Source organism: Nomascus leucogenys, chromosome 8 (assembly GCF_006542625.1).
Source record: "Nomascus leucogenys isolate Asia chromosome 8, Asia_NLE_v1, whole genome shotgun sequence".
Lineage (NCBI taxonomy): Eukaryota > Metazoa > Chordata > Mammalia > Primates > Hylobatidae > Nomascus > Nomascus leucogenys.
In genome coordinates, this window is record NC_044388.1 from 21,938,091 (window position 1) to 21,958,772 (window position 20,682).

The following is a 20,682-nucleotide window of genomic DNA, read 5'->3' on the forward strand; positions in this document are numbered from 1 at the left end:
AAATTCAGGGGTAGCTTGAGATGATATAATGAGAGATTCTCATCTGAGGCAGTATTTCTCAAAGTATGTGTTACAGTGGTCAGAATCACCTGGGGCACATGTTAAAAATGCAGATCACTGGGCCCATCCAGAGCATTAGAATAGGAGCATCTGAGAATGGGGCCCAGGATTTGGCATCTCTGAAAAACACTCCTGACGATAGCTCTGATACTCATTGATTTCCCTGTAAAATTGGCATCATTGAGGAAACCTGCCGTATCAAATATTGGGCTGATCTAATCTAATCATGGATACAACTTTGGATGGTGAGCATATGGGTTTTTTGTCAGACACATCACCAACCAGAATGATGAGCAGCAACCAAGTCACGTACAGGAAAAAAAAAAGTGCAGGGTCAAGCTTTTCTCATATAGCGGGTGTACTACTTAAATACTGTTCAGATTTTACTCACACAGTGAAGCCACTCCAACAGCAGGTAGGGGATCAGCATAGATAAAAACAAAATGTTCTCTGCATTTTAAATTACCTGTCTCCATTCTTACTGGCCCAGTCAGATTTACGGAGGTTGTGGAGGAGGCGGTGGGGAGAATCATATCAAAATTTTTAAACAAATGTACAAGGGCAGAGGCGACATGTCCACTTAAACAGCCGGCCTGGCTGTATTAGTATCAACTCTGCCTTTCTTCTATAGCAGAGTTCCATTAAGATTGAGCCAGAATGGTGTGTCTCTATCCACTTTATTTTGGGCAAAGACAATAGACGTGATTAGAGCCTTAGTATACTTTTGCTAGATTTGTTTTCTGTAAAAAAGAACTAATGAAGGATTATAAAGCCTCCAACTTTCCAAAGTGCTTGAAATGTTACTATTCCTTCAAATTTATAAAGAGCTTTCATGACCTGAATATCCCAATCAGGCAAGCATTTGTTCTATTGTTAAAGACCTAGTGAACTGGTATCTGTTAAGTTTTATATGTGGGGAAAGGCACATTCCTGGCATGCAGCCTTAATGGAGGTGCCATTAAGATACAAAGCCTTGCCTTGGGAAAATGAACTAGAGACTCAACTAGAAAACTTTGTTTCAGACCAGTTAAAAATGTAAAATATAGCTACCACAGAGTTTAATTGTACAGTGGTAGTTTCAGTTTCTGTACCAGGAGACAATTTTTTTGCACTTTCTTGGGATTGGCCCACAGCTACAGCCATATTGGACAGATGTTTTTAACTCTAAATGCAATGTAGAATTACCTATCATTTCTTTGCTATGCAGATTGAATATTTTGCATGAGCATTCAAAAACGCCTGTTTATAGTTTGAACTTCTTATGTCTATTGTTTTCTACTACCAAATGTACTGCCTACAGATGGAAAACTCACTCTTTGATGGGTGGTGAGGAATTGCTCACAACCATCAGTTACACACAGAGACACGTACTACACATAATGTTGGGAAGGGCTAGATGACACAGTTATCAAAATATGTACAGGAGCAATCCTCATCTAGAAGAAGTGTTTCAGGGATTCCAAATGATCATACTCAACAGCTGGCCCTATTCGCAAGACTTGGTCAATGGAAAATACTGCTGCTTTTCTCTCCCTTATGTTTCCCCACCTTCTCCATTGCCATCTTTGTGAAAGCAGAGTGGCACACTGCCTTATAGTTGCTGCTCCTTATTACCCTCAATTGACAGCAATGAAAGCAGGCAAGGCAATTAAGCAATGTGGCAGCCCATTGTTACGAGTTTACCTTTAAAGACAGCCAAGAGAATTTGAGCGAAGAGGGGCCAGAGGTGCTTCACAACTAGAGGGAACTGCTGTGGAGTATTAATTTTTAAAAGTCAATGACTTCCTTGCAAGATGGGTACTATCAATTTTGAAGTTATTTTGAATGAAAGGTAATCTGATTTTAGAAAAAGAAAAAACAAACATGCAGAATACACTTACGGAGGTGACAAACTTTTTAGAGTTGCTTGATTTTGCCATAACTTGAACTTTTTACAAAAAAGTGTTGAACAGTATTTTTCAATTCCAAAGATTTGATTTTGTATAAAGAATTTAATACTAAACCACAAACATGCTTGAGATAACAAGCTGGTGTAAAGCAACTATCTTAAGGTATATGTAAGTCTAGTTTTGGGGTCTGAAAATACTACAAACTTACTCAGCTTGCGCTATAACCAAATATTCTGGATAATGGTTGGTATATACATAACCATAGATATACGCATTTATAGACACACATATGTATACATATATACACATATGCACACTTAAGAATTACTAATTTTTAGCCTATCATTAGACATTAAACATCACAATTTAATCTTTGGTGATGCAGAAAGCACTGTTTGATATCCTGCAGAACCTTGGAGTCAACTTTCTGGTTATGAATCAGTAAGCTTACTGATGAAATACAGGAGTGTCTGAGGGGAGAATTTCCTCTCCACTGGGCTCAGCTTTCAGAATTGAGAGTACTAGAACTACAGCTAGAAGAGGTAGTAAGTACTGATTTTTTTTTATTGCATCCATATGATGTACATGCAATACAAAAAATTTAAGCTCTATTAGGCAACCGCAATACCCCGAAATAAAAGGTCTAGAGATTAGGCCCAAAGTGTACAGTAGAAAAAATGTTTCATAGGGTCCAAATTGAGAGGGACCTTAGCCATGAGATAGCAGAGTCAGACGTGTTCATCAGCATTCCTACTCGGCACTGCTGTTCATGCATCTCTTAAATTTCTCTTTGTACCTGAATTTGCTTTTATGACCTAACTTTGCCAGATTAGTAAACTGAACTTTATACTTTTGCATTTTAAGAATCTAAACCTTGTTACACAGTTCCCACCCAACTCCCCACCATTTTAGATTATTATATCAGAATGCTAAAAATACTTTTGAAGAAAAAAAGTTTATTTTTATTCATGTATGCAAAGACAGTATCAGCAACAGGCAGAAGCATATTTCTAAGTTTAGAATTAATTTTCCATTTTGAAAGGTTCAGGACTTTATCTTTTACCCTTACTCTTTTAAATGCTTCACTTCAACAAAGATTTATTCCCTTACTTTTCCTTAAGGTCATATTGGAATAATTAGAAGTAGCTCTTTAGAATATAGATATCATTTATAGTAAGCTGGAGATTTAATCACAGAATGATGTGTGTCAGAATGTTATAGCACCAAAAAAACTACAGATCATTTTTAAATGGACAAATTCAGGGTGCTTTCAATTTCTGGGGTGTAATAAAGCCCTCTTGGGAATTCTAAAGTTAAAAGACTCTCTCCATCAGATTCAGAATGAAAATTTTGAGGAATTATAGACCCTAGGGAGCACTAGTAACATGGCTCATAGTAACTACATTAAGTTAGAGTCTCTACGTTTTAGGGAAGAAGTCACTGAAAGAAGGGCCAGAAAGCCACTTTAAACTCATGTCCATGGCAGATCAAACGATACTGATACAACTTTTTCCCTTAGAAAGGTATTATATTCCATTGCTACCGTTCCAGGGTTTGGCCCTTGAACTGCTCTGCTTATACAGCTACTTTCATTCTTTGTATCACCAGTTCTAGGAGCAAACCTCCTCAAAGACTAGTGACAAAGGCTGGAAAAGAAAGACTGTGGGTATAGCAAAAGGGCGCTGGTGCTCTAGCTGTTTGTCACAATGTAAAATGAAGACACCAGCTAATCTAGAAAGAATGCTAACTTTTAACTCTAGCACATTCTTGAGATATACTTATTAAACAACTTTTGTGGTTTAGAAATACCAAAACTAAGTACTTTGACTCTTCTGGACATATTTTACTTTACAAAAGGAAATATAACAGACTAAATCTATTTATAGAAAGTAACTAATATTTCAATGTTTTTATAAAAACAATTCCCTTCAGATACTCTGATTAACCTCTAAGTGACATAAAAAAAGTTGCAGCATTCTTTAATACCAATATTTTGCACAATTTGACATACAGCCAAGTTTAGCATTTCAAAGAAAAAAGTTTTTACAAAAAAGAAGAATGGTGACTCATTGAGAAGCTTATGTACCTAGTAAAGTTTAGATTGTCTTGGATTCTTTAAAAAATTAGGCCCAGAATTTTAGTTATCCTAATTACTATCCTAATCAAATAGGATATATATGTGTGGATTCTAGATAAAAGACAAAATATTTTGAATAAACATATGACCCAATGATTGGACTGTTTGCTTTGAATCTGTTTTGCTGGGTTTAGATAAGAAGACTTCAATAAAGCTAACTATATATTGAGTTCCACTGATTAAAAATGCAATTTTTAAAATTTTGCTTTTGTGGTAAATTTCTAGACAAATCATAAATGCAAAGCTCAATATTGTAAATACTGTAATGTTCACAGGTACTTGTTGGAGAAGTGAAATGCTTGTATTCAGACCAACAAAATTCTGACCTTTCAAAATAGGTTTTTAAAAACTTTTTTTGAAAATCAGTATTTGCTTTTATTAAAATGCCAATTTTTAAAAAATCCTTGCAGATAAATCTTAAAGTTTCTTTCAGTCTCAATTGTTTTTTTACTTTCAACTATATATTCAACATAGAACCAGTTGCTAAATAAACATCTAATGAAGAACAGTTTAAGATAAAATAGAGAGTCTAATAATACAACTTATACACAAAGTTTGAGTGTGATTTACCAAAATTCAGAATTTCTATAACAGTGGAAAACTTTTAGCTTAATATTCAAAACCAGCAACTTCCCATGTTAACTAGATAGCCAGGAGGATCAAACAGATTTAAGCATTGCCCGACTTCTTCTAAAGTGATGCACTCTTTTATCCTGGAAAAGACAGAAAGAGTCCTTTTATTTTACTGAAAATTTCTGATTACTACTATAGATCTGAAAGTTGTCAAAAACATAAACCATTTATTTTGGGTTTAAACATTATAAATAATGAGAAAAAAGATTATTCTTTTTGAGAAGCATTCTTGAAAACTGGGATAACATATGTACCATGATGGCTTGTTTTATTAAAGTTTAGTTAAAAAAGAAATCAATTAAAAAAAAAAAAGAAATCCCAGTAAACTCAGAAATAACAGGACTTAGATTCAGTATCATTTTATGTACTTCTTAATTAATAATTTTGCAGTAATGTCCCAAAGACAGCTGGTAGAAAATGTAATTCTAAAAAATACTGTTTTCACTAACCGAACTGCATTTAATAGGAACCACAGCTTGTGAACAGCTCTCCAATCTGAAATTTCATGTTTTTAGGTTAAAGGTGTAAGTTTTGGCATTTAAAGACATATCATTAACCTGTGAAGATGTATTATTCTTTAGAAAGAAACAGAAAATTGCAAAACTTTCTTTTCACTCTATGTTGCCTACAGATGTGCAGAGAGAAAAAAGTGAGAGGCCTTAAAAGGAGAAATGGGACTAAGCAAATGAGTAATAACATAATAGTATTTTATTTTCTACAAAGTTAACTGTGGCCTTTTTCTAGGACCTCAGTTTCACTGTCATATAAATAGAAGTGGCTTCTGGAAGTTACCTAATCTGTCAAAAGAGTGATATCCTATTTAGGTTAAAATCTATAAAACTGGTCACCAACATGTATCTGCACAGGTCATGTAGGAAACAAGATTATGAAGGGACTAGAGAATCAAGACAATAAAGAGTGGAATTAGCTATGGAAATAGTAAATACATTCAAAAATACCTCATGCATTCAAATTCAATACAACAACATGCAGTCAATCAAAATAGGTCTAGATGTCAGACAACTGCAGGATGCCAACTTCTGATTCCTCTCCCAAACAAGCAGAAAACTCTGGGAGTTTAAAGGGAGTCTTTTGTCTAATACCAGGTGAGAACTCAAGTTTCAAAACTATTTTCTGGGCTGGGCATGGTGGCTCACGCCTGTAATCCCAGCACTTTGGGAGGCTGAGGCAGGAGGATCACTTGAGCCCAGGAGTTCAAGACCAGCCAGGGGCAATATAGTTAAGATTCTGCCTCTTAAAAAAAAAATCTTTTTAACTAGCCAAGTGTGGTGGTGCATGTCTGTAGTCCTAACTATTTGGGAGGCTGAGGCAGAAGGATCCCTTGCGTCAGGGGTTTGAGGTTGTAGTAAGCTGTGATTGTGACATGCACTCCAGCCTAGGTGACTAAATGAGGTCACCTCAAAAAAACAAAAAACCACAGAAGACTATCTTCTGCTTTAAAAATCATTTAAGTACTACTGTAGACACCTATGTAATCGTCAGAACTTTGGGCAAGCTAAGCTGATGTACCATTCCAGTTCCTTCTTTTCTAAGTTATACTATCTATGCAGAATGAAGCAACAAGAGAACAAATGTCAACTTTAAGTGTGTTTACTCCCTGTTGCGAAGATGTTAAGAACTTAATTCTGCTATATGGCTCTACTCTTCTACATTATACAGGAGATCCATAATATAACCTCTTAAAAAGGCTTAAGCTTCATCCTATATCCACTCACAGATGAAAAAAAAGCTAGTCTACTTTCTGTTTTAAGGCACAAAGTGATGGTTAAACATTTCCTTTTGAATGTAAAGTGTGTAGCCAGTTTTGACAAATTCTGGCAGTTCCACTGAAGGTTAAATATGACTTAGCAATTCCATTCCCAAGTATATACTCAAGAGAAATAAGAACATACGTCCATGTAATAACTTGTACATGAATGTTCACAGCATTATTTCTAATAGTTAAAAAGAAGAAATAATCCCAATGTCTTTAACAGATGAATGGATAAACAGAATGAGTAATAGCCACAAATAAAAAGAAATAAAGTTCTGATACGTGCTAGAATATTGATGAACCTTGAAAACATTATGCTGAGTGAAAAAAGCCGGTCACAAAAGGCCACATTATGTATGATTCCATATACATGAAATGTCCAGGACAGGAAAATCCTTAAGAGAAGGTAAGTAAATTAGTGGTTGCCTAGGGCTGCACAGGATGGGGGAAAATAGCAGGTGACTGCTAAGGTAGGGGGGGTGACATTTGGGGTGATTTAAGTATTCTAAAATTGATTGTGGTCATGGTTACACAACTTTGAATATATGAAAAACCAGTGAAATGCAAACTTTAGGTAAATTGTATTACTTGTATCTCAATTATATATTTCAATAAACCTATTATTTAAAAAACACCTTCCCTTTACGAACCATAATATTTCTCTCCCATAGGACTGACCAAGTTAGTTCTTTTTCCTATTCATACAGGGACCCAGAAACCTTTAGTCCTGTACTTTCTCATTTTAGACTTGTAAAAACTGGAGCCTTAATAAGATTTATCTATCCAACATGGATAGACGGCGGGATCAGAAATCAGATCTTTCTGGAATTCAACTACCCACATTCTCTTCCACTTCACCAACTCTGTCTGAATCAACCTCCAATTCTTTCTACTCAACATTTTATTGCTTCACTTTACCCCTTTTCTCCCTTCACACTGTTCAAGTATATCTTATGAGTAAACCATTTCTTTTCTTCTCTTTAGTCCAATATGCATGTATTTTTTTTTTTTGAGACAAGGTCTCACTCTGTTGCCCAGGCTGGAGTACAGTGGCACAATCATGGCTCAATGCAGACTCAACTTCCCAGGCTCAAGCAATCCTCCTACCTCAGCCTCCTCTGGTGTAGCTGGGACCACAGGCATGCACCACCACAACTGGCTAAGTTTTGTATTTTTTGTAGAGATGGGGTTTTGCCATATTGCCCAGGGTGGTCTCGAACTCCTGAGCTCAAGCAGTCCACCCATCTCAGCCCCCAAAAGTGCTGGGATTACAGGCGTGAGCCACTGCACCCAGCCAAGATCTGCTTTCTATATCTAAAATTTTCTTTTACTATTTGGTCAAGCCAGTCAACTAACTCTCTTCTCTAGTTAACCCTTTCAATTACAAATTTCTGCTGAAGGATTCTTCCCTAAAGGTAACTACATTATATCAAGGTTCAGCAGGAGAAAATATACTGCCAGGTAAAACCCACTCTGGTTTACTGTGTTATAGTCAAATGCCAACAGTTAATTAAATGCTCTAAGAAATCTCAAAATACATATACCACAAGGAAAACAGATACTTTAAAGCTAACAAGTGTGCTTTTTAATTATGCATAACTGTTATATTCATACCTTGAAGTAGTCATCTTGAGTAACAACAGAGTTTCTCAGTCTGTTCTCTGGATTAAACAGACAAGATACCACCGTTTGTATGCTTCGGTCCACAGATTTCTGAAACACAGAAGTTTTCTGTAATGTAAAGACGACTCTTTCACTCACTCTTAATAAGGGTTTTTTTGATAGTTTAATGAACATATTACTTTATTTCTAAAGAAATGCAAAAAATGCTAAAAGAGACTGGGAGTGGTGGCTCATGCCTGTAATCCTAGCACTTTAGGCCAAGGCAGGAGGATTCCTGCCTCCTCCTGAGGTCAAGAATTCAAGACCAGCCTGGCCAACATGGTGAAACCCCGTCTCTACTAAAAAAATACAAAAATCAGCTGGGCATGGTGGCGGGTGCCTGTAATCCCAGCTACTCAGGAGGCTGAGGCAGGGAGAACTGCTTGAATCCAGGAGGCAGAAGTTGCAGTGAGCCAAGATCACACCACTGCACTCCAGCCTGGGCAACACAGCAAGACTGTGTCTCGGGAAAAAAAAAAAAAAAGAAATTCATAAAAATGTGATTCGTAATTCTTACCACGTATCACTCAATATGCAAGTTTTCTGACAATCAAAGATTTTAGAACCTTAGTGATAGAATATTGGTTTAAAAAGCTGAATTTGTTAAATCCCTAAGTGAACTCCAATGTTTCAAGAAAAAATACTCAGGACAAAACCTGACAATTACACTGTAAGCTATTTTAATATTTATTCGCATTCTAAAATCGAGTATTAAATCAAGGAATTTACACTCCAATGGGACTTCTTCAGTGTTACACATATTACCAACACATCAACTACTTCCACACTCCCACTCATTTAAGAGAACATATGTGATTCAAGAGTGATAGTATTATTATAGAAATTTGCTCTAATGATAAAAAGAAGAAAGAACCCTGCCTAATTCAATATTTGAATAATTACTACTGACTTCACCACTGTTGGGAACTATTGCCACATATAATGTTATAGAGAGAATGCCGTAAGTAATGTGTTTCACTGTTTAAATAAATATCAAAATTGTAAAAGAAAAGGTACATGTAATTTGTACTAATTCCTCTTTTGAAGAGTAGAATTCTTGAGGAAACGCTCCCATAACATTCTGCCAAATCATATTAATACAGTATTTATTGAAGTATGGTTTTTAAAAATTAGTGGAACTGGAATATAGGAAAGGACTGCTGAATCAGAAACTTTATGTATACATTGAAAATTTGGGCTATCTGAAATTTCACCAACCTTTACATTAACTGCTGAATATTAGTCAATTATTTAAGATCTATAATTTATGGCTATCTTTAAATTTGGGCAAAAATGCTTGCTTCTCAAAAAACCATTATTAAAACTAGAAAAAATAAACATGAAATATATATAAACAAAATTAGATGTTTGCCTTTTGTGGGCCATTTCCAGAGGGTGGAGTAGCTTCATGAACTGAACATTCATTTGGCACAACTTCAGCTCCCGGATCAACTTCATTACAGTGGTAGTTAACAGCTGAATAAGCCTATATTTAAAATAATGAAAGTGTAATTAAACAGACATACAGATATGTTTAAAAGCCGCTTATTCTTCAAAAAGCTGAGCTGGTATCGAAAGTTTCAATGTAAGTTGTGTTGAAATTCAATTATATTATTTCAAAAACTTTGTTTTAAATGAACAGTTAAAATACAGTAAGGCAGCCTTCTGTTTTAAAATGTCTTTAAGGCATCAACATAATCAGAAGTAGGACTCTAAGAAACTAACGTAGTAAGGCAGTGTTTGAGAATTTTAACACTTATTATATCCTTCAAATTTCCAATCCCGATGAAAGACAGCAGCTTAGGTGTTTTAGACGTAATACTCTTGTTTTATTCCTATTCTTATTTAACAGTAATTAACAGCAAAACATTTCTGTTCCTCTTCAACAATTTGTTTATGGCTGGTAAAGCCAGAGGCAGATTCTAGGCAGATACATGCTAATTCTAAAGCCACATTAATACTACCTTTCCTGAATTATATAGTCTATCAACAAGTAACTGAACACTTATCATTATGTGGACCAGCCATTGCTTAAGCACACAAAAACCTGAGAGGAGGAGGAGGAGGAGGAGGAGGAGGAGGAGGAGGAGGCACTGTTGCTCCCAATGGGAGTTTCTAACTGGGTTAAAAAGAAAGTAACAAAATGTAACACATTAATATAAAAAACTATTTAAAAATATAGGCATATATGACATGGAAAACAATCAAGAAATATAGTTAAACAAAAAAATACTTTAAAATAACAGGAATTATATGTTTGGCTAATTCACTTTACCGGAGGTATAACATAGCTCCTTTGCTCCCCAACAGGCCACTGTGGTGGTATCTTTAAAAAAAAAAAAAAAAAGGAAACCGAAATTATTCAAATATTCCTTACACATTTTCAAAAACACATGAGATACACAATATTGAAGTACTTAGGCTGGCTCCTTTGTTGTTATAATAAAAGAAACAGAATGGAAAAAAAGTACTTTATGTTTCTAATCCCTGATGTTCTTGTTGTTACTTCCATATATAAAACCTCACCCTTTTCCCAATTTTCTGGAGTTGGCATTGTGGAAATCTCAGAGATATTAATTCCTTGAATTTATTACCATAGATATGATTATAGGTCATAGATACAGTCATATCTATGTAAAGAGACTCAGAGAACTATTATCGTGAAGCAGTCAGCTAAAATAAAAATATAATTTGAATTCTGAGCTCTAAGAATTGGATAATTTTATTTCACTCTATCTCCCTAAAAAATTGATGAAAGTCAGTCTGGCTGTTTCAGCTATTTGACAGCAAAGATGAAAAAATACATGCTGAAATACACAAGGGGACACCAAATCTCATAAAACTGTTGTAAAGTTATTGCTAAGTATATTCCTGTCAAAATATTATTCCATTACTTCTAAATAATAAAGAGGTCTTAATTCTAGACTAATTTTTTTCTTAAATTTTAGGTACATTTCACTAGTTTAAAATGACAAACTATTCAGACAATTTGTATAAACAAGCTAAAGGCCTCAATAAAATCTGAAAGTAAATCATTTTACTCCCTCTTAAATTACCTGATAATTATATACAGGCAACTGATATCCAGTGATGATCTGAACTGGTGAATTTGGGTAAGTAGGATATGCCTGAAAATCAAGTTTACAGAAAGAACGAATTAATAAAACATTTTTTAAAATTAGAAATATTATTCCCAACATAACAAAAATATGAAAACTTTTAAAATATTTTTCTATATACAACAATGCAGAATTCTAAATGAATGACTGACTTTACGAAGAAAGAAATATTCTCTGTCAAGTGTTACCCTTTGGGTGGGGAGGGGGAACAGACAAATGACAAAAGTGACTATTTCACCAGGCAAAGTTTATCTTATTTATACTGTGTACTTGTTCACCCCCAGAAGTTATTTTTTACACTGGTGATAAGGCTCTATTCAGACAGACTTCAATGTAAGTTAAATTAATACATTTGCTATTTCTTTGTCAAAATACTTCTAGACAGTTTTGTGTTTGACAATATTATAGGGTAATATGTAGTCCTCCTACAGATGCTATGGCTTTTTCTGTACCTCATTTCGAAAAACTAAGGGCTGTATATAATCCAAAACTGGAAAAGAGACAGTATAATGTCTTAATATTTTTCAATAGTTACTGATTGAAAACATATAGGTGGCAGCATACACGAATCACCCAGATTCAGTAATGGCTCACAGTAAATGTTAGAAACAAGTAGGGCTTTTTTTTTTTTTTTCTAGCCATTGTTCAGAGAAGAAGAGGAGGTATACCCTACACATTTCAAGTACATGGAAAATGTTAACGAATGAAAGACACTGAAGAACTATTTCACTCCTATTTTGCTACTTTATTTTCCAGCAAAGAAAATGTCTTTTAAACCAAAACATAAGTAAAATGAATTAAGAAGAAAATGTTATTTACCACCAGTAAGTGATAGTATGTCAAATCCTACTTTAAATATCAAAGTAACCAGGATCAGAGAAATTATATGCCAGAAACTCACAGGATTTATGTAGTAAAACACATCAGAAATCTACCCATTCCAGAATCAGAATATATCCAGAAGTCAGCAATTTATATGAGGAGGCATCTGGAAATCATTGCAAATAAAGAATAGCTAGACGATTTGCTAACCTTAGAGAAGAATATACTAGACAGACACATAACGATAGCTTTCAAATGCTTTAGGAACTAGTTATACAGGTGGGGAAAAGGAAGAAATTTCTTCATGTGTCTACAGAGGTCATTTCTAAGATAAAGACAAAGTATACAGAAGATCTTTAGCTCATATAAAGAACAACACTAAGAATAATAAATTTCTAACAAAAGTAATAAATTTCCCATCACTGAAAGTATTCAAACAGGGATGCTATTACCACTTACTATGGAAACTGGATATAATTCCACAGAGGGTACGATGACTACAATAAACAAGAGAATAGGAACGTAAGCAATTCTTACCTGAACATACTGAGTTACAGGATTCATCGTGGTTGGGGGCTGCATATAAGTTTCAGTGTTTGGATTGGTCCAGACATTCTGAAACTGTGGTGGAGGAGGATGATTAAAAACCAAAGGACGTGGCTGCACATGATAAGCACCTTTTTAAGAAGCAAAAAGAAAAAGCCTATTTTTAGTTCTTTGAAAAGCTACATAATTTCTTTTTTGTTTGAAAAGAACAATTTCTTTTTGTACTCACATAAATTTTGTTTCCTGATTGCAGGGCCCAGCTTCAGCTTTTTACCATGGAAATTTATCTGTGACTGAAAATAAAACAGTAACAAAACTAGAATCAATTTTCAAGTCTTTACTTCCAAGACTTGGGTGAACACCTAAAGTCTTCTAAAGTTCCTATTATCATAGAAAATCAGTGATAACTACACACCAAATTAAAATTTGTCATCATGAAGCTCCCTTACCCTTACTTCTCTAATCAGTGTCAAAAGGCATCAAGTGAAAGTTGATCAAAAATTTTCATCACCCTGCCCTGTCTCCAACCCTTCCTGTCTGTAGTTTATGAACCTAGGTGCCCAGTCAAAAATAAACAGGTTCTAACAACTTATGTGAGATTCCTCTAAGTTTGGATTTTTTTGACCAGAAAGTGTATCCTCTTCCAAATTTTACACCAGACTGAGTATATCACTCGACACTAAACATTGTAGCAATAAAACAAATGAGATTTTTCTATTAGATTACTTACTTCTACTATCTTCTGCACATCCACGTCATTAAAAAATGAAACAAATCCATAGCTATAAAGGCAGATAAATGAAGTATAAAATCACCATCATACAGTACATGGTTCAGAACTTCTACAATATACAGAAGTGATCATGACTAAAAGATAATATAATATGCTAAATATTTGTTAAGATGTACATGATAGATCCTCTACAAATACTGCTTTTTCTTCATCTGAACTATGTTAAAATGTGCTAAGATTAGGGTAGTGTGGAAACTTTATTGATTAACAAAGAATTCATATCCATGAACCTGAATTTAACTTACTATCTAAGACAAGGTGGTTAAAATTTAAGATACTGTGCGATATATGAAGAAAACAATTCTTTGAGAAAACGGATTAATTCATTTGTATGAAATAAAGATTGAAGATATTCAAAAACAAACATTAGAAAAATGACTACATAAAAGAGCTGGAAATAAACTTTTATCCTCTACATGAAAGAAATTAACACAGCAACAAATTTATATAAGTGTCAGAATACCAATTTTGAAGTCTTCTCTGATACTCTATACGTGGCTAGAGTTCAGATATTTTTGATAAAATTACTCACCCTTTGGACACACCAGTTTGATCAGTGATTATCTTCACTTCTTTCACTGAACCATATCTAGCAAAGAAGCTTCTAATCTCAGTTTCATCCATCTATGGAAAAGAATTGAACTTCAAGAGTAAAAATTCAGCATTCAAAAATTTTAATTTTACTAAAAGAAGGTTCGATGATGTGAAAATTTCTCCCCCATTTATCCCCAAATGACTAGTAGCTCTTTCGTCAAAGATATTTTTAGTATCTATGGGTCAAATGTAAAACGAATTCTAAACCTCCATGAAGTACAAAAAAACCTTAAGTTTGTAACAGGGCCCAAATCCCATTATTCATAATGCATTTCAAGGTAAAAATGAGGTATGAATACAATACCCTAACATCAATTCCTCCAACAAAAACAGTGTTTGGCATGATTTTGCCTTCTGGTAAAATATAGCCTTGGCTGGTTGCAGCTGATGAGGACTGCGTGCTGGCCTCTCTGGAAATGGTTGAGTTTGAAGTTTCAGGATTTGCAGTAGACTGTAATTTGGAAAGTAGACATCATAATTAGATACACAGGAAAAACCTATACATAATGTGAAATATAATTTTTGTATTTTAAGTATAAAATATTTTATATAAATTACTTTCATTCTAAGTTAGTTCAGGCTCAGGATTTAAACTTATCAGAGTAGATCAGCATGGAATTTTAACAAAAGGATATAGTACTTTTTTTTTTTTTTTGAGACGCAGTCTCGCCCTTGTCACCCAGGCTGCAGTACAATGGCGTGATCTCGGCTCACTGCAACCTCCGTCTCCCAGGTTCAAGCGATTCTCCTGCCTCAGCCTCCCGAGTAGCTGGGATTACAGGCACCCGACACCATGCCTGGCTAATTTTGTATTTTTAGTAGAGAGGGGGTTTCTCCACGTTGGCCAGGCTAGTCTCAAACTCCCGATCTCAGGTGATCCGCCTGCCTTGGCCTCCCAAAGTGCTGGGATTACAGGCGTGAGCCACCGTGCGCAGCCAGGATACAGTACTTTCTTAAACCCAGTATTGCTCATTACCGAGTCTTGCACAATGCTGTGGAAGAATACTTAGTATTTGTGAAAATACTATGCGAATGAGTTAAAAAAAAAAAAAAACCCAAATTAGAAAGTTCAGATTTGTAAAAATCAAAATCAAAATCATCCTGTTCTATATTCATAAACAACTTTTCATTTTACTGAGTACACTAATAAAAAGGATGACAAATCTCAAAAAAAAAACTCCAAAAAGCCACATCAAAAAGAAAATAAGCCCCAAAGTTTTAAACCATTTTGTCCTGCTTCGCCTTTTTCACCAAAATTAACATGAATTTTTACAATTTTAACACTCCCTGTGTTAGTATGCCTGCTTTACTTTGGAAATGGATCATGGAAACATTATTTGCTCACATGTCACAGCTCCTTCTAAAAAAAGGATTATAATCCTCTTCCCTAATGCTAGGGTGTTCAAATCATCTTTTGAAATAACATTTTTCTTCCTAACACCAAATCAGTCCCGCTGATAATTCTAATTTTCACAGTAGGGAGATATAAATGATACCATCTTTATTTTCGGATAAAGAAACACATACATATAACTCATTATTTTTTCTGGATTTTGATCAGAACTGTCTTTATTCTTTCCGCAGTAGACTCTAAGGCTAACGTAAAATTTTCTGAAGTAGAATTTGTAAGTAATATATATGTCGGAGAAGCAATATAGCAGAGTGGAACAAAAATTAATTTAGTCAGGAGATCTAGGTTTATGTCCCTTACAGGTAAGTGGTTACAAGCCACTTACTTGCCAGCTGTGTATCTCTGGGCAAATTGCTTTGAGAAGGAAATGAGATAACATCTGTGAATTCATTTTGTAAAGTATAAAGTGGTATGCCAATACAAGTTAGTGTCCTGTTATTTGAATTTATTTTCAGATTTTTTTTCAAGTTTCTTTTTTGGCTTTACTATTTTAGCTGACTTATTTTGAAGATACTTTTAATTAAGAACTAATTGAAACATTAGGAAACTATGAAAAATCATTAATTTAAAAATCATTGGTGAAGTGCTTGTTGACTACAAAAGGTAACTATAAACGGGTGCAAAAGAGAAAGCTATTACACATATACCTGTTTGAAAGAAAACAAGACAAAAGAAAGCAACTGTTATCTTTTTGAAAGGCACAGTAATTTTATAGGAATAAGAAAGTAGAGTTCCTGCTTTGTTAATTAGATGCTAGAAGTTACTGATTCTACACAGCTTTACTAGAGATGAAATCTAAATTGTCAAATCAACTAAAGCTGAGTTTATTGCTTTTCTCTATTCGTTTGTGCTTATACTTGCTATTCTGGGTTTGTAAATAATTCCTAATTCTTTCTTTTAATAGTGGTATTTCATGACAATAATATGAAGAAAAATTTAAAAACTATTTCTAAAGTTTTTCCTTTCTAAAAATGTCTTATGTTATTGTTTCTCTAAATGATATTAAGCTACGTATCTTGAACTATTAGGAACCTGATTAGATTTCCCTCCCCTACAATTTACCAATCCCTTCCCAGTTCATTCAGAAATCCCAAACAGAATAAAACAAAACAAAATAAATTCTGAAATTCTTGTATTTTCTCATTTTCAATTCCCCCTTGATTTGTGGATGAACTTTGGATATGTTTTTCTTTGATAAACAAGCTATATATACAGTATTGTCTCTGCACCACAGTGTTTGGATGTATTTTAATTTAGAAGTGTAACATCTGGCAGAAAACTGTGTCAGATTACAAGAGGTTATGATAATGCATTGATTCTCAACTGGGGAAGATTTGTGAGCCCCAGGGGCATTTAACAATGTTTAGAGACTGGCTGTCACAACTGAGGTGTATTCCTGGCATCTAATGGGCTGAAGGCCAGGAATACTACTGCACATCCTACAATGCAAAGAAAGCTTCCTACAACAAGGAACTATTTGGTCCAAAATTTGAATAGGGTGTGGTTAAGAAACCTTGTGACAGTGCCATAAGAATTGAGGAGGAAAATTATTGTTTGGGAAGAACCTGATTTCCATTGTTCAGTAAAGTAAGTCTTTTCAGGATCTCAGTTTCCTTGCTTGAAAATGAATGGTTGGAAAGAATCTCTGGTGTCTCTTCTAATTCTCATACTCCATACAAGAGTAAAACGGATACTTGGAGACAACAGTAGTTTGGTAAAGAGGAAAAGAGGCATTTGATATTATAGGAAGTCTGACTTTGGCTTGGATCTTACAAACTGGCTGCCTGCTTAACTGGAATCGTAAATATAAAACTCATTGGATCACTTTAATAGTGTAATAACATCTTAAATTAAGGAGGCGCCATCACGTCCTAGTTCTCAGCCAGCAGGTGGCGCTCAAAGCTAACAAAGTGAGCAATGTACTTCATTTTTACCATGGCTTGATTAGCAGGGATTGTTAAATTCCTACTGTATTTATACATAATGTATATATAAAAATCCACAATCAATAGACAACCTTTGGTGAAACTGTGGCCAAAAATATAAATGAATGCTTAGGATAAGCAAAAGCTTAATTTTAAAGAAAGTACCATCGTAACTGTCAATAGCATCCTGAAAACAAACTGCATTAAAGAATTAATTTTCTTAATCATACCTTCAAATGAGTTGGTGAATTTTGAAATGAGAAATGTTGGAATAGTAAACAGGGGTGAGCTTCAAGACCATCATATACACAACTCTCATTGTTATTTATAGCAAACATATTCCTTGTTATATTTGGACAACCAAGTGACAAAGACAGCTAAAAGCTGGAAAAAATTATTATTTAAACTCCTGGGATGTCAGCTTCTTTCACAGTATTACCTAATTCAATTACTATGTGAACATGTAAGCAAATTGAGATTTACATAAACTGACCAGGAAAAAGGCTATAATTTGTAGTTATCAAAGTTACATTCATACCAACAGGAAGGAACGAATAAAGAGAATGCTAAAATTAAGAAAATATGACATGAAAATCAGACTCAAAACTTTAAGTAAATCCAAGAGTAGATTTTTGGGGAGTTGGGGGTGGGTAGGACGAAATTCAAGCAATAAACAATCCTGGCAAAACTAAGCAAGAAAAGGCAAGAAAGCAAAAGGATATATGAGACCTGAGAAATGGGTTATGACCACAGATTATAAAACAACGCTACGCATAAACTCTATAGGAATAAATTTGGAAATCAACGACATGACAAACTTGTAGAGAAATTTAAATTTTTACAAAACAATCTTGAGAAAGAACACCCAATGATACCTGGCTCAGTTTCCCTGGGAGTTTTTTCAACTTGTAAAGAAATAGGTAACTTGGGTGTATGTTTGTGTCAGAGAGAGGTGCAAACACACACCAAGACACCAGAAATAAAGATAGAAGACACAGAAGAAGAGATTAAGAAATTCAAACACTTTTCTTCAATTTTCAAAGAGGAAAAAAGTATTTCTCAACGCATTTTACAAAGCTAACAGCATATAACAAAGCCTCATCAAGATGAGCCATCCCTGCCCTCAACACAAATGCAAAATTCCAGCAGTATATAAAGAATACAGTTTATATTGGAAATGCAAGAATACTTCACACGATATTGTTACTTTAACTCACCATTGAAAAAGCATTTGATAAAACACAGCATTCATTTTTAAATTATTTAAAAATCCAAGTAAAACAAATAGAGGAATCTTATTTTCTATCAATCTAATTCTACCCTATCATTAAGCTTAAAGTGAAATACTAGAGTCATCTCCATTGAAATTAGGAATAAGATAAGGGCACCTCCTTATTACTACTATGTATTTTTTTCCATTATGTATGACAAAGGTCAACATTAATACAGTTTTTATGAATCAATAAAAATAAAAATAAAAAGGAAGTTTAAAAAGCTAATGATAGATCAACTTCATTGATGATTTTAAAAAGTGCACATCAACATAGTAAAATATTTTCCAGCTATTAGGTTGACAATTTTAAAAATCCTAATACCTTTCATTGGAAAGGGTGTGGAAAAGAGATCATTCTACACACCATCAGTGAGAAAATACTGATATATGCTTTACCAAGAGTAGCTTGGAAAAGATTTATCATAGTTTGATAGGCGGGGATACTCATCAGTATACTAATGAGGGGCATAACTTAAAATTGTTACTAAAGGGGCAAAGCGCTTCCACCCAGCAATTCCACTTACAGCAATTCATATCAAGGAATTAATACAAGCGTGCCAAGATATTTACACAAGGATATTCATAGCATTTTTTTTTTTGAGCCTAAGCCTCCCCGCTTTGCCGCCTAGGCTGGAGTGCAGTGGCACCATCTTAGCTCACTGCAACCTGCCTCCCAGGTTCAAGTGATTCTCCTGCCTCAGCCACCCGAGTAGCTGGGAATAAAGTGCGCACCACCACGCCTGGTTAATTTTTCTGTTTTTAGTAGAGATGGGGTGTCACCATATTAGCCAGGCTGGTCTCGAACTCCTGACCTCAAGTGATCCACCCGCCTCAGCCTCCTAAAGAGATTACAGACGTGAGCCACCGTGCCCAGCCCATGATAGTAGTGTTTTAATACTGAAAAAGTATTCGCCATAAGCGAATTCGGTAAAATAATGGTATAATTTTTAACATATATTGAAAATTAAAATTATCTTCAGAATAATGCCATCAATTGAAAGATGCAAGTTGTAAAATAGTATTATGCAGCACGGTGTAACTCTTGTAAAAGTTGGCCCATCTATGTGCAATACATGAATAAACATAATCTGGAAGGCCATACATGTACCAAAATTTAACGGTTATAAGTGTTGGGATTAAGATGGATTGCTATTTTCTTACAGTGATTGTTTTCAAATGAGCAAATATGCTACTTTTATAATCAGAAAAAATAATCCAATGAAACAATTAGGATTTCTTCCTTTTAACTCTAAAAATGAAAAGTATTATAATTAATAATTACTTATAACTCAAGGTGATTACTTTTTATTAGCATGGATAACTACATGTTGCACAATTACACATAATAGTTGTTTATTTTTATTTTAATGTTTATACATGGTAATATAAACCGTGTATAAATTTCCTCCCTGAAGACACTGAGAATTATCAATGCAGACACACACACAGCATGTAATACGCGCATTCTTTGACTCAGTGGTTGGTCTGCGTGTTCAGAGCCGCACCTTGTGGTGGCGCTGAAGCAACACTAGGCATTTACCAAACTCACAAAAACGCACACCTAACGCTGTCTACCAAATGGACATTTTGTCAGAGCTTCCTGGTTTATCGAGAGGGAAAAAACTGTGCCCAGAATTTAAAAATTCTAAAATTCTCAATGGTAACTACTGAAACCAACCTCGTGCCGCAAAGATGACGTCAGGCGAGCTTTTCTGCCTGTCGCCGCCGCACGAGGGAACCGCCATCAGCAAGTACCCAGCAGCTGACAGGCGCGAGGGGACCACAGGCACTTCCGACCCAGCCCCCCTCAGCTGGCGGGCCATGCCTTCAGGACGCCTCACACCCCACGCTGAGGCCCCCACGAACCCCGCCCACCCCACCAAGTACAGGGACCAAGAGGGAACCACTTCCTAAGGAAGCTCCGGCCCTCCCAGTCTAAGGAGGCAAGTCCCTCAGCAGGCCCGCCGCCATCTTGCGGAGCCACGGGGAGAGCGCCAGAAACGAGGCTGGCGGGGCGGGGGCGCGTGGGAGTGGGGGAGGGGCG

At 35.2% G+C, this 20,682-nt stretch overlaps 1 protein-coding gene across 1 annotated transcript; it reads right to left on the reverse strand.

The window, feature by feature from the left end:
• Positions 1 to 2,886: 2,886 nt before the first annotated feature.
• On the reverse strand, positions 2,887 to 20,383 carry DAZL (deleted in azoospermia like). The gene is given in 12 exon segments (XM_030816440.1): positions 2,887 to 4,799; positions 8,108 to 8,206; positions 9,528 to 9,641; positions 10,431 to 10,481; positions 11,212 to 11,283; positions 12,634 to 12,773; positions 12,872 to 12,935; positions 13,373 to 13,424; positions 13,968 to 14,059; positions 14,334 to 14,480; positions 20,317 to 20,352; positions 20,354 to 20,383. Coding segments are annotated over 12 exon segments (951 nt in total). The 3' UTR covers positions 2,887 to 4,745.
• Between the last annotated feature and the right edge of the window lie 299 nt (positions 20,384 to 20,682).